The sequence below is a fragment of the Pestalotiopsis fici genome (genome assembly GCF_000516985.1).
Source record: "Pestalotiopsis fici W106-1 unplaced genomic scaffold PFICI_Scf_8, whole genome shotgun sequence".
Classification (NCBI taxonomy): Eukaryota; Fungi; Ascomycota; class Sordariomycetes; order Amphisphaeriales; family Sporocadaceae; genus Pestalotiopsis; species Pestalotiopsis fici.
The window spans coordinates 2,399,060-2,413,772 of NW_006917098.1; the positions used below are offsets into that span (position 1 = coordinate 2,399,060).

General features: G+C 50.4%; 5 protein-coding genes across 5 annotated transcripts; 2 read left to right on the forward strand and 3 right to left on the reverse strand.

Annotated features, from left to right (window-relative positions):
* Positions 1 to 3,470: 3,470 nt before the first annotated feature.
* Positions 3,471 to 4,634, forward strand: PFICI_11401 (uncharacterized protein; the record flags this gene model as incomplete). Its single annotated transcript, XM_007839982.1, has 5 exons — positions 3,471 to 3,500; positions 3,609 to 3,644; positions 3,702 to 3,883; positions 3,937 to 4,030; positions 4,086 to 4,634. The coding sequence occupies 5 exons, from the start codon at positions 3,471 to 3,473 to the stop codon at positions 4,632 to 4,634; spliced, it is 891 nt and encodes a 296-aa protein (XP_007838173.1).
* Positions 4,635 to 5,328: 694 nt separating this feature from the next.
* On the reverse strand, positions 5,329 to 6,440 carry PFICI_11402 (uncharacterized protein; the record flags this gene model as incomplete). Its single annotated transcript, XM_007839983.1, has 3 exons — positions 5,329 to 5,699; positions 5,769 to 6,263; positions 6,374 to 6,440. 3 exons carry the CDS (start codon positions 6,438 to 6,440, stop codon positions 5,329 to 5,331), a joined length of 933 nt encoding a protein of 310 aa, XP_007838174.1.
* A 2,310-nt stretch (positions 6,441 to 8,750) lies between these two features.
* On the forward strand, positions 8,751 to 9,825 carry PFICI_11403 (uncharacterized protein; the record flags this gene model as incomplete). The annotated part of the gene is made up of 2 exons (XM_007839984.1): positions 8,751 to 8,839; positions 8,982 to 9,825. 2 exons carry the CDS (start codon positions 8,751 to 8,753, stop codon positions 9,823 to 9,825), a joined length of 933 nt encoding a protein of 310 aa, XP_007838175.1.
* Positions 9,826 to 10,172: 347 nt separating this feature from the next.
* On the reverse strand, positions 10,173 to 11,135 carry PFICI_11404 (uncharacterized protein; the record flags this gene model as incomplete). Its single annotated transcript, XM_007839985.1, has 3 exons — positions 10,173 to 10,366; positions 10,451 to 10,543; positions 10,622 to 11,135. 3 exons carry the CDS (start codon positions 11,133 to 11,135, stop codon positions 10,173 to 10,175), a joined length of 801 nt encoding a protein of 266 aa, XP_007838176.1.
* A 590-nt stretch (positions 11,136 to 11,725) lies between these two features.
* Positions 11,726 to 13,341, reverse strand: PFICI_11405 (O-acetylhomoserine (thiol)-lyase; the record flags this gene model as incomplete). Its single annotated transcript, XM_007839986.1, has 5 exons — positions 11,726 to 12,541; positions 12,601 to 12,960; positions 13,019 to 13,102; positions 13,166 to 13,220; positions 13,292 to 13,341. 5 exons carry the CDS (start codon positions 13,339 to 13,341, stop codon positions 11,726 to 11,728), a joined length of 1,365 nt encoding a protein of 454 aa, XP_007838177.1.
* Positions 13,342 to 14,713: the final 1,372 nt, after the last annotated feature.

Sequence of the window (14,713 nt, forward strand, 5' to 3'; positions counted from 1 at the left end):
TTCCTAGGAACCCGCTGATACCACGTCATTTCATGAGAACTGAAAACAACATGACACGGCGAGTATGAAGCTCTCATTAATGGAGTCATTGAATATACTCAGGATATGAGACTATCACGCCACAATACCTGCCAGGGAAAGTGTCCATATTATCCAACACACTCTATATGCTGTATCAATTTAACTACAGTTCGTGAAGCTGATCCTTATCTGGATTAGACACTGCCAAATTGCGCGCCCATCTTGGTCAGATGGGCGCGAAGCCTATCACGTATCTTGGGAGGCTGTGGGAACTAGCAAACCAAAAAAAGACACGATGGCCCAAATCAACGGCCGACGGGAGGCGTTGCCAGCCCTAAAGGGCAACGAATATGGCGACTTGCTAAAGGTAATTAAGTATTGACAACCCGTAAGAAGGCTCTTTATTGAAAGTATCAGAATCCACCGACAAGTAGTCCTGAGAATCCTCAGTCTTTGGTAATCAGTTTCGGGATAAAACCACGGCGAGACTAGACGCGCCAATAATCGACCATGATTGAGTCTTGAAAGCCATGCGTATCATCTCAGGGTTGCTGCAACGAAATTTCGGGGTCTTTTAAGCAGCATTGGACAGGGACTTCTTGAGTGTCGACATCTCGACAGCGCATAAATCTAGTGAGTGGATGGGAGGCGTTTAACCTGTGGCTGGGCGCCTAAACCCCCCCTGCTGTGAACGGACGATGGGGCGGGCTCTTGCTGAAGCTTGTGATAAGCCCAAAAGGCAATCTTGAACGGCCCAACTACTCATTGGTTGATTGGCCCCTCGGCAGTCCCCAGGGAAATGGCGAACAACATGGAAGTGTTTAGCAGGCGTGATACATAGTATACTCCCGTGGTATACCATTTACTTTGCACGATACTGATACTCGGCTCATTGCCACGAGAAGACTTTACGAATTTGAGAATGGCAGTTGGAGTCAGGCTGCCAGCTAAGGTAAGCAGGAAAGGGCTGAGGGACCGATGGCAATCCTTGAGGAAGATCCGTCGATTGTCGAAAGCTCGGGCTGCTGTTGCGAACTGGGTTCTTCCTGTTTGAAGAGTCCTGAAAAGCCTAATGGATGGACCCGCTTCACGTGTACATGGCGATAATGGACGTGCTGTAACTTTGGAGTTGTTATTTCGGGTGGATGTCGAAACAGAGAAACGAGGAAGCATTATTCTCATTCTTCAAATGGCTTGAAAGTGGCAACGAGATTGCTCAGAGCATGTCTGGACTTGATTTGCATCGGCCAAGTCGGCACCTTGCATTTTCTCATCTCGTCTGTCTGCACTGCACTGCGATGGCATGCAGAAGCGAGAACCTCGGACGTTGCCTTTTGGCTGCTTACATATTCACATCCCTGGTCATTCTCGGTGGAGCGCTCGGGCAAGCACCGGACGCTGAGGGGTGTGGTCACTGGGTGGGTTCATCAGTGTTCTCCAGAAGGTTGAGGACGTGGAGTTTCCGTTTGCAAGCCTTGTCGAGGAAAGACAGTGGGAGGGCCGCGTCCGCTTCTCCAGCTGGAAGTGTATATCTTGCAAAAAAGTCAATTACTTCACAGCCATGTATGTAAAGCAATACAAGCAATATCATATGCGCAGATCACACATGGACAAAGACTGTAAAGTTTGCGCTTGATGACGAAGATGCTTTTTATAATTGCGCTGACAAGGGCATTAAGCAGAGTGCATGGTTACACTGACATATCGACCTTCATGCGTGAAACATGGCATGAGTAAGTAGTATGTATCTCATTCTTACATAAATGCCACCCACATCAATGTGGCTTTTCCGCTACAAACTAGCCCGCGCGGAGCTCGAAACCTAGCCTCAGTCGTTGGAAGCTTCCAATAGAAGGGAGCCTCTGGATCTTTCCATGTTCCACTGCCATTGATGGTCCCGTTGTACACGACTCCCGCGGCAGACCAGACCATCCAGTCCGGCGGTGAGGAAGGGACTTCAGTCTGTGCTCTTGTCGTTGCTTTCTGTCGGTGAAAAGGCAAACGGGTCGTGAAGCAGATCGATCTGCCACGTTCCGAGCAAAAAGGGCCAGTTCAGTCAGAGGCCAAAACCAAAATGACAATCGACCAAGGGAGTCTGTCTGTCTGTCTGTCTCGTCGAGGCCCGGCTGCTTCGACCAGCCATACGTACATGTGCATACAGGTAACCAACCAGGGTTTAGAGAAGCAATTTCATAGCCGGATCGTAGCGCGTTACCGATGCCGTTAGTGTCCCGTCCAACACTGTAACCAATTGTGCATGCATCCTTGCCCAGTACCATAGTACTACTGACCAGCACAAGCGTCCGGCGCATCACCTCGAACGGGGTGGCCTTTTTTCCAGCCTCTGGGCGAGGTCAGGGACACAATACGAGTGGCTGGCCTTGGAGGATAGCAGTAATGGGGATTGACTCAAGGAAGCGCAAAGGAAGGGGTCCCCCTGGAGCGAGGGACATGCTAAGGCCAGTAGTTATTTTAATTGCTGACTCCACCCGCACCCTCTTGTCTTGTCCAGTTCTGTCGAACGGCAATAGCCTGCCCAGCATTGTAACTTTTTTTTCGCTGTTTATGCGCTTGTCTTGATTCTTGCTGAGCCCTGTCCTTCCTGTCCGTCCCTGGACGAATCAATGGTAGGGGAAATTGCCAGGCCCAGCTCACCACCCTTCATGCCTAGTTGGCACCACTGGCACCAATCCATACAATAGGTACCTTCTACTGTAGCTTTTCCGTCTCCAAGTCACCACAACAACCGCCCAGCCTCGAGAGTGAAACCTGCTTCCGAGCTTTTTTTTCCCCCTACCCTACCCTTTCATTTCTCTCTTCCCATCCTGTGGCTCCAGAAAAGTATTCCCATGCTCGCATTTCACTCCTACAGAAACTGAGCATCTCTCCATCTCTACGTATCGCCATCAATTGCTGTATTCACAAATACAAGACAAGAATATTCCAAGACACAGCCCGGGGGCAGAGCAAGACAAGCAGGCACCAACTCAGCTCGGAAGTGGCACATAGCAACTGGAACCATCCACACTTGCGCTTCTACTGTTCTGGTGCAGACCCGCTCTTTTTTTTCAGGAACAGGAATCCATTGAGCTGCATTCAGGCAAGACACGCCAGCGCCCGACTCTGGGACCTGCATTTTGAGCCAGCGTTCCTCTCGACAAGCTACCAAGCTTCCTTAATTCATCCTCACCGCCAAACATCGTCAATCTCTCTTCATCGTTGTTGGCGTCTCGTCGCAAGTGAAGAGCTGGCAATTACTTCCCATCGTTCGACAAGCATACCGACGACAACACGCACGCGCGCGACATTCGATCATCGTACACGGACCGAGCCGATCAACCCCCAACTGCACGCGGTCGAAGGATCGTCGTTCAATCCACCAATTCTCAACGACAAATTACTCCGTGCTCTCGGGCGCGCTCAATTGTTGACTTGATTTGGAGGTTCCAATGGGTGACACGCAGTTTGGCAATTTCGAGGTATGCTTTCAGTCTTGTGAATGCGCTGTCCAGTCAATCGCATTATCGGCGGCTGCATGCCTGCATATTCTTGATCTGTACCAAAGGAACTAACAATGGTGCAAATAGGCGTTCTGCCGCGACTCGACCCTGCCAGTCTGCAATGTAAGTATTCATGTCCTAGCACGCCGCTTTGTCTGATTTCTAATTTGTGGCACGTAGCTGTTAACAACTACGCATAACCAAACTGGCAACTGGGGTGGTTGCGAGCTTACCGGCATTCCTTTGAGCAATGGAAGACACCTCGGAAATCTAGGATCTATCCTACTCTGTGGCATCGCCATCGTGATTTCTGTGCTACTTTTGCTGCGATCTGAAAGGAAGAAGGCTGCTGTGGGTCGAAGGTTCGTCGAGCTCGCTTCCTCACAAGCTTGCCCCATACTGACACTGTGTGCAGAGAGATGCAACTGTTCCTCTTGGGTTATATCATCATTGAAATATGTGAAATTTTCTCGGTTGGAGAGTTTCCTTTGAACTCAACTGTTCGCATCGTATGTCCCTCCAAGGCAATGGAAACCTTGGTAGTAGCCGTGCTGACATTGATAGGCCTTTTCTGCAATTCACATTGGAATGATTATTGCAACTACATGGATTCTCATGCTTAACGCAGTGGTTGGTTTTCAAATTATCGACGACGGCACCCCGATGTCTGTTGGATTGATGGTCATCTCGGGCGCAATTCTCCTCATTGGTACCGGCTACATCGCTCTCGACACCGGCCTAGGCTTTACAGGTTTCTGGGCCAGCAGTTACGATGCACCAAACCGCAATATTGCGCTCTATGTCCTGTATCAGCTTGTGCCTCTGATCTTTCTCGTCGCCTTCTTTGTTCTCGAGAGTGTATTGGTCTTGAGAATTCTCGGCGAGGTACGCCCTATGGCTTACCTTGCCGCCGCAGCTGTTCTATTCGCGTTGGGCCAGATTTTCAACTACACCATCAGCCCGCACATTTGCAACGGCACTTCCGGAAAGATTGACGGAGCTCTGTTTGAAACGCTTTTCACGCTCCTCTCTGTTGTCATGGTCTGGATCTTCTGGTCGAGTATTACCGAGGACGACTGGCCCATCACCTCTGGCCCTACAGGATACCCTTAATCTTTTCCCCTCTTCATTATTCGTGTCACTCATTTGAATACGGCGTTGGCGTTAATGGTTTACGGGTTCCTCTGACTCGTTGGATTGGATTCATGGATTTGCAACGGTCACGCACTTAATCGCCCTGCGAGACACATTCGCCGACCAAATACCGATCACACGCAACGACCCCTCTAAAACAATTAAATATTCCCTTCGATACACTCGTGGAAGCTCCTGGGAGCCATTTTTTTTTTAAAGCGCATGAAACCAGTTGGAGAGCTGGACCTTAGGCCGACTGCATTGTTACGACAGCATACGTGACCTACGGGAAGGAGGAAGCATATTGAATTATACCACGCATGGGCAGGTCAGAACTCCGATGGCATATGTCGGAAGTTGTTACTTGGAGGAGAGATGGAGGAGAAAGCGAAGACGCATGATTATTTTTGAAAGTATACCCCCTCGCGCCTTTCTAGAGCCATTAATGTATATGGACCCGTACAATAGATTTAATAGTTAAAGCGAACCCTTCCGATACCATCTGCTCGCCTCGCATCAGCGCATGTTCTGCTCCCTAGTTTTGGTCTCACTCGAGTCTACAGAACATAGGATATACCTGTCGATATAAATTCTTTTGCGTAATATTCGTTCTCTACAATCCGATATCTCTCAAGTTCCGCTCCGGCCTCGTTCTGACACATGTCAATGGTGATCAACTCGACTCTTGAGTTGCAATCTCCACTAGCCGGCGGAAAACATCGTCTTCCCAAGGGTAATCACCCTTGATAGACGCATATGCAGGCAAAAGCACTGCCTCGTCAATTTCCTTGTACCGACCACGCCCAACATAAGTAACATGCCCATGTCTGGTTGTATCGGCCATCATGAGGATAGCCGCGCGAGCCACGACCGAAGTGGGCTGGAACTCGACCCCGATGCGGTCCATACTGCGCTTCAAGTTTGGTACGACATTACTGTCCGTCCACGAGGGCATCAGCGTGTTGATCCTGATGGGGAGTCCAGCCGTCTTGACAAGCGTCGTCAGACCTCGTCCGAAGCCTAGCACGCCGTGCTTGGCAGTAGCTGTCGCCATCAATGATTGTCAGTCGAAAGAGATGGAATGTATTACCCACACGTTTGGCTTTTACTTACCATAGTCTACAGCCCGGAGTCGTTGTAAACCTACCACGGATCCTGTCAGAACGATACTCCCGCTCCAACCTCCCGCCTCGTCCTGCTGCTGTCGGCGCATGTAATGTATCGCCAAGGTGGCCGTGTTCATGACACCCCATAGACCGACATCAAGGGTATCATAAGCGGGCTCCCGGGGGTCTCCGTCATGGTCCAGTTGCAAAGCCAAGTAGTCGGCGCAGGGGCCGATCCCGGCATTAGCAAAGACATGGTCCAGGCGGCCGTGATGAAGCTCCCGGGCCCGCTTGAAGAGGGCGACGAGCTCGTCCCAGACGGCCACGTTTGTTTTCACAAAGGTATATGGGGGCGAGCTGGTGTCATTGTTGTCCGACGAGACATGTCCGTCTTGCTTGAGTGGTGGTGGAGGAGGAGGAGGCTGTATGTCGCCATTGATGACGGATGCGCCTAGCAAAAGCAGTTTTTCCACCGTGGCTAGACCGATGCCGCTGGAACCACCTGTGAGAGGGACAGTCAAATGTGAGTTCATTCAATTGCAGACTCTCTTTCAAACAGAGTGGGTGAGACTAAAGTGAGACCAAGACATGAAAAAAAAAAAAAAAACATACCGGTAACTATCACCACTTTGCCTTTTAGGCCGGTCAGATCCTGGTCATTGATCACAAACTCGGACATACTTGTCTCACTAAGGGCTCTACTGTGAAGTCGACGAAGAATGGACTGTTTTTCTCATAACAGCAGGCTATGGACGTCGGTATGGGGGAGCATCAATTTCAATTGATTGTTTAAATGAAAGCCAGACTTTGTCGGAATGTAAACATTTTCTCCTGTGCCGTTATCATGGCGGCCCGAGATCGAACCTTAACGGATGTGCTTATCAGTGTCCAGCATAATTTGTTTTCAGTTAATGGGTTCTAATATGATAATATTTAAATGTGCTATTACGCAACACAGATTGTTTCCAATGACTATAGGGGGCTACTTACACGGACTTAGTGCCTAGGCTGGTCAATCTAGACATGTTGGAAGTTCAGAACATGACTTGCGTCAATTATCTCGAAATGAGTTTCAGTCAATAATAGGGGTCTCTTTGTAAATTACCATTAGGTTTGATTTTTCGGAACGCTCTTGAAGGTCAACAAGGTTTAGGGGATGTCCGCCTTGTGCTGGGGCCCGTACATATAGAGAGAAGTAGGTAGCTCAAGAAAGATTTCGGGAACACGTCATTAATTAAATTATGATCTGATCTCTCTCGAGATGAGCCATTTTGTATTTCATTGATACATTTCAAGATGAGGAATACCTGCGGAATTACCTATTAGGCAAGGTTCATGGAAGCAATATTTCATGGTAGGCGTGGGACGTTTTGAGAAGTCAATAAAAGCTTTTGAGACCGGAGAAGTATTGTCATGTCAGTTTCAACTGAGAGAAGCCCGGCAGTACACCCCTACAATATATGCAGACAAAAGAGTAGAGCATGACAGCGATCAATAAGATTAACCAGACCAACATAACATATAGAAAACCGGTCGTGAAACTAGACTTGCCGTCGAAGTTCAATACTTCACTTGAGAGATACGCATTGTATAAATGAGCTGTGGTGGGAATATTGCCAATGAAGTAACAGCACTGTACTCTGTAGGTAGCAGACTACATTAGAGCCTCATGTTTGTGGGCAAAGAGGTTCGTAGGTAGGTAGTTCCTGGATACCTATCAAAGTCGTTGATATCCCGTGGTTACTTTGCACTTACTGTCATGAAAAACATTCATGAAAGAAATGGCTCGGGGCATGTTGAGTAGATGCACAGAATCAATAGTCGAGTTTTATTTTAAGATCAGGCTCGTCCCAAAAATGCAAATGCAGTGCGACTCTCGAGGTTCCTGCATGGCGGTTGGGTTGGTAGCTGGTAGGTAGCAGATGTGGGAAAAGACCATCGAGGCAGCCGGAATGGTCGGACAGCCAATAATAGTGGGCTCGAGTATCGCCTCCAGCCTCTTCGTTGGTCCACCACCCACAGCGGGCCGCATCGTTTGGAACGAATGGAAGCAAAGGGACAGACAGACATGCTGGTTTGACATGCCAGATGCATCTTGCCGTTTTGCGAACCCTTCCGGGTGTGTGTGAGAGAGAGGTATGTATGAGTATGCGTGATCGGCACAAAGCAGCAGCAGCACAGCCACTGGTGATTACACTGCGAACAGTAGCACACATGGAAAGGAAGCATCTGGAACGAGCCTTGGAAACGGACTTGCGTATTCCATAGTGCGGGTCCCTTTCCACAGCACGACTTACTTAGTGTACACGCATTGCATCAGACAAGCCTGCACCGGGTTGGTTACCTCCGGCCGCAGCGAAACCCGAACAAGAACTCAGAGTGGCGGTTTTAGGATCCCCTACGCTGGATACGCCTGGATAATGTACCAACCCAAGCGTTTGGTCACTCCAATATGCGCTCGTGCTTGCGTCGACTCGAGAGGCTGTGCAGGTCATTCATTCACTTTTGGTTGGCCAAGCCATACGTGCCTGGTCTTTGCCCATGCGTACAATGCTAAGTACATTAGGTAGGTACCAATTACGTGAGTGACTACTAGGCTGGCATCTCGCACTTTTAAGCATATCCGCGACCTTCTCCATCGCCGCAACTCTGTCTTCTTTAGTATTTATTGACGAACATTGAACACTTTCCTCACGTTCTCGCCATATTTGACGCCTCCCATAGTCTATTACTCTAATTCCTCTAACACCTGAATTCTGTCCCTTGTCTTGGGTCCGAAACACAATACTACTACTCCTACCCCTCATTGCCACCATACAATCGTCTAACCGTCAGCCAAAAACCCCACACCTACTACTACTAGTACTTGACAAGCTTCCCGAAGGATCAAACTCGCAGCGTCGGAACTTGATCTAGTAGATATCGTTTTCAACTTGACGACAGCCGCGAAAACAACAAAAGAACACCAGAAATCACACATTCCACACGTATGGCAGACTTCGACGCACCCTCTGGCCCTCCGCCTCCCAAGGTCCCCGAGGGCTGGGTCGCCCGCTGGAACGACCAGTACAAGGAGTGGTAAGTACCTCACCATCAGCAACCAATACTCGGAACTGTGACCCACCCCGTCGATCATCTTGCGTGCGTCATTCAGCGCAGCGCAAGTACGAAGAAACACTCAGTGTAGACAACAGCCGACTGACTGATGCCATCTTTCCAGGTTCTACGTCAACACATTTACCAAGAAGTCACAATGGGAGAAGCCCACAGCCCCTGCCGTCAATCCCAATGACGACTCACCAGCTGGCCCGCCTCCGGGCTACACACCGGGTGGCGGCCCCACGCCCTCGGATGCAAAGACCAACCCGTTCCATGCAAACGACGCCTCGAGAGGCAATGGCGGTCCGTCGCATAGCGAGAGCGAAGATGAGGCCCTGGCGCGCAGACTCCAGGAGGAGGAGAATGCTCGCGCCGGCGGTAGCGGTGCTGCCGCATCGTACTTGAATGCTGCGCCGACCCCACCACAGAGCCACTCGCCATATCCGGAACAGCTTCCGCCGCGGCCGGGCGATGTCAGAGGCAGCGGCAGCGGCAGCGGTGGCGACAAGGCCAAGGGCTTCCTAGGCAAGCTGTTTGGAAGCGGCAAGAACAAGTACTCTGGAGGCGGTGGCAGCTCTTACGGCGGATATCCTCAGCAGCAGCAGCAATATGGCGGCTATGGCGGTCCGCCCCAGCAGGGTTACTACAATGGCCCTCCTCAGCAGCAGGGCTACTATCCTCAGCAACAACAGGGTGGCTACTACGGCGGCCCACAGCAAGGCTACGGAGGCTATCCCCAGCAGGGTGGCTATGGTGGTTACCAGCAGCGTCCGCAGAAGAGCAGCGGCGGAGGTATGGGCATGGCCGGTGGCGCTGCCCTAGGTCTTGGTGCCGGTGTGCTCGGCGGAGCCCTCATTGCACACGAGATTGATGAAGCGCAGGAAGACGCATATCAAGATGGCTATAATGATGGTCAGGACGGTGATGATTTTGGAGGTGGTGACGACTTTGGAGGCGACTTTTAAAAGGGCTGTGGCCTTTTAAGGCTCGGCATCATGACCATGATACGATTTTGCAGATGAATTGCTGCTTTTCATGTTTTGAGTCGGCATCTGACTTTTTGATAGACTTGCAAAAAGGTCAACGTCAATACTACGTATAAGAGACGGACCAGGATATACCGGTTCGCTGAAGGTAAATACTTCATAATTCAGATTCATCGAATCAATCCACAGTTTCTGCGAATGCATGACATAATTCAAGTATAAATGAATCATCTATTTCTGATGCCATACAATGTAGCCTTGGGAACGAACCTATCGACTCTAGTGTCTCTGCGAATAATATCCAGTCAAATCAGTGTTGAGCGGACCTATCTCTTCCCGCCCTTCTTACCCCCATTTCCAGAGCTGCCCTCGTTATTATTGTTGTTGTTAGAGCCCGCCATGAATGAGGCCATGTCAAAGCTGCTCATTGGGTTGCCACCGCTGGAGCCGCCACCCATGATGCTGCTCATTGGGTTCTTCTTTTGCTGCTCTTCCCACTCTGCGCGCATCTCGGGGTCCACTATTGGTGATGTATGTCAGTTCCATGGTCTTTTTTTCCTCTCCAATCTGTAAAACAGAGGCAGGTATTAAGGGAGAAACTCACTATTCTCGACCAGCTTTGGCATGCCAAAGAAGATACCCATGCTGGCCAGACCCATGAGAATCATGGGGTTCTTGAGAATGGTCAAGATCGAGACTGTAACCAAGCGGAACATTGTTAGCACTCAACCTCTCGATCCAAGGTAGAAGAGGAATCAAGGAAAGAATAACTCACACTTTCCCCTCTCCTGAAAGAAGACCTTCTTGCCGAGACAGCGGACCGCAAAAGAAGGTCCAGAGGCCGCCTTTCCTCCACCACCTCCCGTATTAAGGACCTCTTCGCCCTTGTTCCCCCACTCGTTGCCGCGGTACGTCTCCCAGACCTTGACGACCGGACCTCCATTGGCATCAGCAGCAGCCGCAGGTTCCAGGACGTCGACGCGGAGCGGGACGAACCCGTAGGCGGCGCTGTGCACGTCGGCCAGGTACGAGCCGGGCGTGACGTTGTGAAAGACAAACGTGTTGGACACGGTCAAGGGCGCGGCGCGGCGCGGGTGGCCCAGCGCCGTCAGCGTCGCGTGCGTCGAGGCGGGCAGGACGTGCGGGTTGGGCAGGTGCTGCGCCGGCGGGACCGTGAGGGTGAGCGAGACGGTGCCGATGTTGTCGGCGGAGGAAGAAGAGGAGGACGAGGCCAGGCCCCCCAAGGCTGGGAGGAGGGCGCTCAGGAGCGCTGGGAGGGTTAGGCGCATCGCGAATGAGACTTTTTTCCCCCAAATTTTATTGGATTTGATTCAATGTGTTTCGCGTCTGGGTTGGGATGGGAGGAAAGTTGCGGGAGACGGAATTGTCGAGGTGGGAGGGTTTCGCAAGGAAGAGCTGTTCACATTTGGCGTATAGCAAATGGTTAGGTCCTGTCCAGGTTGCTGCTCCATAGAACGAATTGGATTGGATTGCTGACGTTTTTGGGAGGTGGCTGCTCGGTAAGCTCCGCTAACACCGACTTACAACTCACCAACTCACCTTGGGTTAACAAATTGACTCCTTCTCCCTCATTACCGATAGAATAACAATTCCTCAATCTTTACAAATCCTCTCAATTTATTTACTTTAAATACACTTCAAGTCCTTATATAGAGACTCGAGTCATTTTCCCGGGTCGAATTCCCAAGTCTTTTGCCGGTGCTAAGATCTCAACATGGCCAAATATAGATATATGTCCATTGCGTTCAATCTACGAGTTGCTGGTTTGGTGAGCCGCACAACAGGACTCATCGAACAAGATATTTTCTGAATACATTTCATCTTGTTTAATTTGCTATTGAATTACAAATATGGTATTCTAAACAACAACTGGCGCCTCATCCTTCTTAGCATTGGGGGCGTCACCTTCAGCACCATCCTTGGTCGTGGCGGAAGCAGCTTTGAACGACTGCTCAAAATCAGCAATTATATCGTCAATATGTTCCGTTCCCACCGAGATCCGAATCAGATCCTCGGTCGTGCCGGAGCTGATCTTCTCCTCGTCCGAGAGCTGCTCGTGGGTCGTGGTCCATGGGTGGACCGCCAGCGTCTTGGAGTCGCCGACGTTGGCCAGGTTGGAAATGAGCTTGAATCCGTCCACTACTTGACTGCCGGCCGCACCTCCTCCCTTGACGCCAAAGCTCAGAACACCGCCGTAGCCGCGCCTGAGATACTTCTTGGCCAGAGCGTGGCTGGGATGGTACGAAAGTCCCGGGTATGAGACCCAGCTGACGTATTCGCTCTCCTCGAGATACTTTGCCAGCTTCAGGGCATTCTCTGCGTGCCTCTCGGCGCGCAAGCTCAAGGTCTCGATACCGAGCAGTAGCTGCTGTGCTGCAAAGGGGTTCAGACAGGCGCCTAGATCACGCATGATCTCGACACGAGCGCGCATGATAAAGGTGAGGGCGCCAAAAGTTTCCCAGAACTTGAGCCCGTGGTAACCCTCCGAGGGCTCAACCATCTGAGGAAATCTTGCTCCATGCTTGCCCCAGTCAAACTTTCCGGCATCAACAATCACACCACCAATGGTAGTGCCGTGGCCCCCAATCCACTTGGTTGCCGAGTGTACAACTACATCAGCACCGTGTTCTATCGGCCTGACAAAGTAGCCTCCAGCTCCAAAAGTATTGTCGACCTGGCCAAACAATCAGTCTCGCCTATGCTCGTACAAAGCTCTGATGGGGAGAAACGTACAACCAAGGGAACTCCCTTTTCATGCACAGCATCTGCAAGTGCCTTGAAGTCGGGAATGTTATATCTCGGGTTGCCAATACTCTCGAGATAGACGGCCTTTGTCTTGTCGTCAATAGCAGCAACCAGCTCCTCTACCTTGTCGCCCTCGACAAACTTGACCTTGATGCCAAGTCGCGGCAGAAGCACCTTGAGCTGATTGTAGGTGCCACCATAGAGATTCGTCGTCGAGACGATGTTGTCGCCAGCGTGCGCCAGAGCCGTCAATGCTATAAACTGTGCGGCCTGACCAGACGAGGTCGCGAGAGCGGCCGCTCCGCCTTCTAGGGCAGCTATTCTATTTTCGAACACGGCAACAGTGGGCTATTGTTTGTGTTAGACAATCTCGTAAACTATCGTAGCCCACATTTTGTTTACTTACGTTTCCAATCCGACTGTAGATATTGCCTGCTTCCTTGAGGCCAAAAAGCCTCGCTCCATGAGCCGAGTCATTGAACGTGTAACTCTACGTGGATTGATCAGTATGTGTCTGCAATCATAGTCTCATTCGTCTGATTTGGTGACTAACCGTTGTTGCGTATATAGGCACGGCTCTCGAGTTAGTGGCAGGATCGGGTTCTTGACTATTGAGTGTGTAAGTCCTAGGAGATTCTCCTCGCAAAGCGTCTTGAGAAAGAGCAACGATCGGCCATACCCTGCATGTAGCTGGAGCGTTTCAAAGTTCTTGCTCAGCTGTTCCGCCATTTTGGGACCTCGAGCTGACGATTGTATGGGGATATCTGGATGAAAGGTTGGGAAGACGTGGCGTCGGGGAGGTGATATATGGTGAGTAAGATCGGAAACTGGACAGCCGTCGGACACGAGAAGAACCTAAGAGCACAAGAACACAATCACATCATGGGAACAAAGACCAGGGGATCGTCTAAACTAATATACTTTGAGAAATTGCTCAGCAAGTCTTTCCTTTTTTCCCAATGCCCTTTCTTTCCTGCGATCTTTCCCCCCCAAAATGACCCCCCTTCCGCTCAGCCAACAAATGGTCTGCCCCAATTCACGAATAGCGTGTCGACCTGCATCATCAATAACGTGCTCCGATTGGGGAAGTGGGGTCAAGAATGCCAGTCGTTAGATGGATTGCGTGCTCGAGGGGATTCCCCCTCTCACCCCATCCCCGAAAAAAAGGTCAACTAGGTAATCCAGAAGAGATTCCTACCGAGATCGGTAAAACCTTGTGTTTTTTCCCTCCAAGATGCTCCTTTGCGATTGTCGAGGGCCGATGAAATCCGTAGACTATGCTGCCTGTCAAACGTTGAAGTAGAGTCTGACAAGAGCTAGTTCGTTATACTCTACAGTAGTGCTCCACATTCCTCTACCTAGGACACAATAATGCGTTCCTGGTTAGCATCACCCATTTGCCAACCTCAGTCTGTGGCGAGGGTCTGTATGAACCCTTGCCAAAGTCCATTCTGCCAATGCCGTCTCGGATGTTCGTGACCGATAAAACAGGCTGGCTATCGGCCACTCTTGTCCGTTTTGGTCATGTGGGTGAACTCGGCATTTGAAAATCTAGGTAGATGGTTAGTGTACCACTTTCAGATTCAATACTTAGATCATTTGATGACGACTTGACACCTAAATGCTGACAGCTATCATTCCATGTGTTTGGATACATGGTTCTTTGCCTTCAAGCTAGGTTCGTTCTTTTTGGTAATGTCATAATTACACTTGACAGGTGCGGTAACATGGACCCTGCAGCTGCATATATCTTCCCGCATGGGCGTCTTGAACCTTCATTATCAAAGAGACCACGGTGCAGATGTTTGTCATATAGGTGGGTATATTTCCTATGGATATCAAGTCGAGACACAACCTATGGTGCGTTCGACGGACTGATGTTACTCAGCACTACCCGCCCTCCCATAACCAACCCAAAAACCACATTGCCGTTCATTAATCTAAAAAATGGGGGTGGGCAGGCTGGTCATCTAGACGAAGCCTATGCCCAGACGGACGTGTACCCATATCATCATCACAAGTTCCGATTCCTTTCCTCACTACTCCCCGCAGTGATACTCTTCCAATGCTGTTTCTGTTTCTCTGTTTTGTTCGGCCCGCA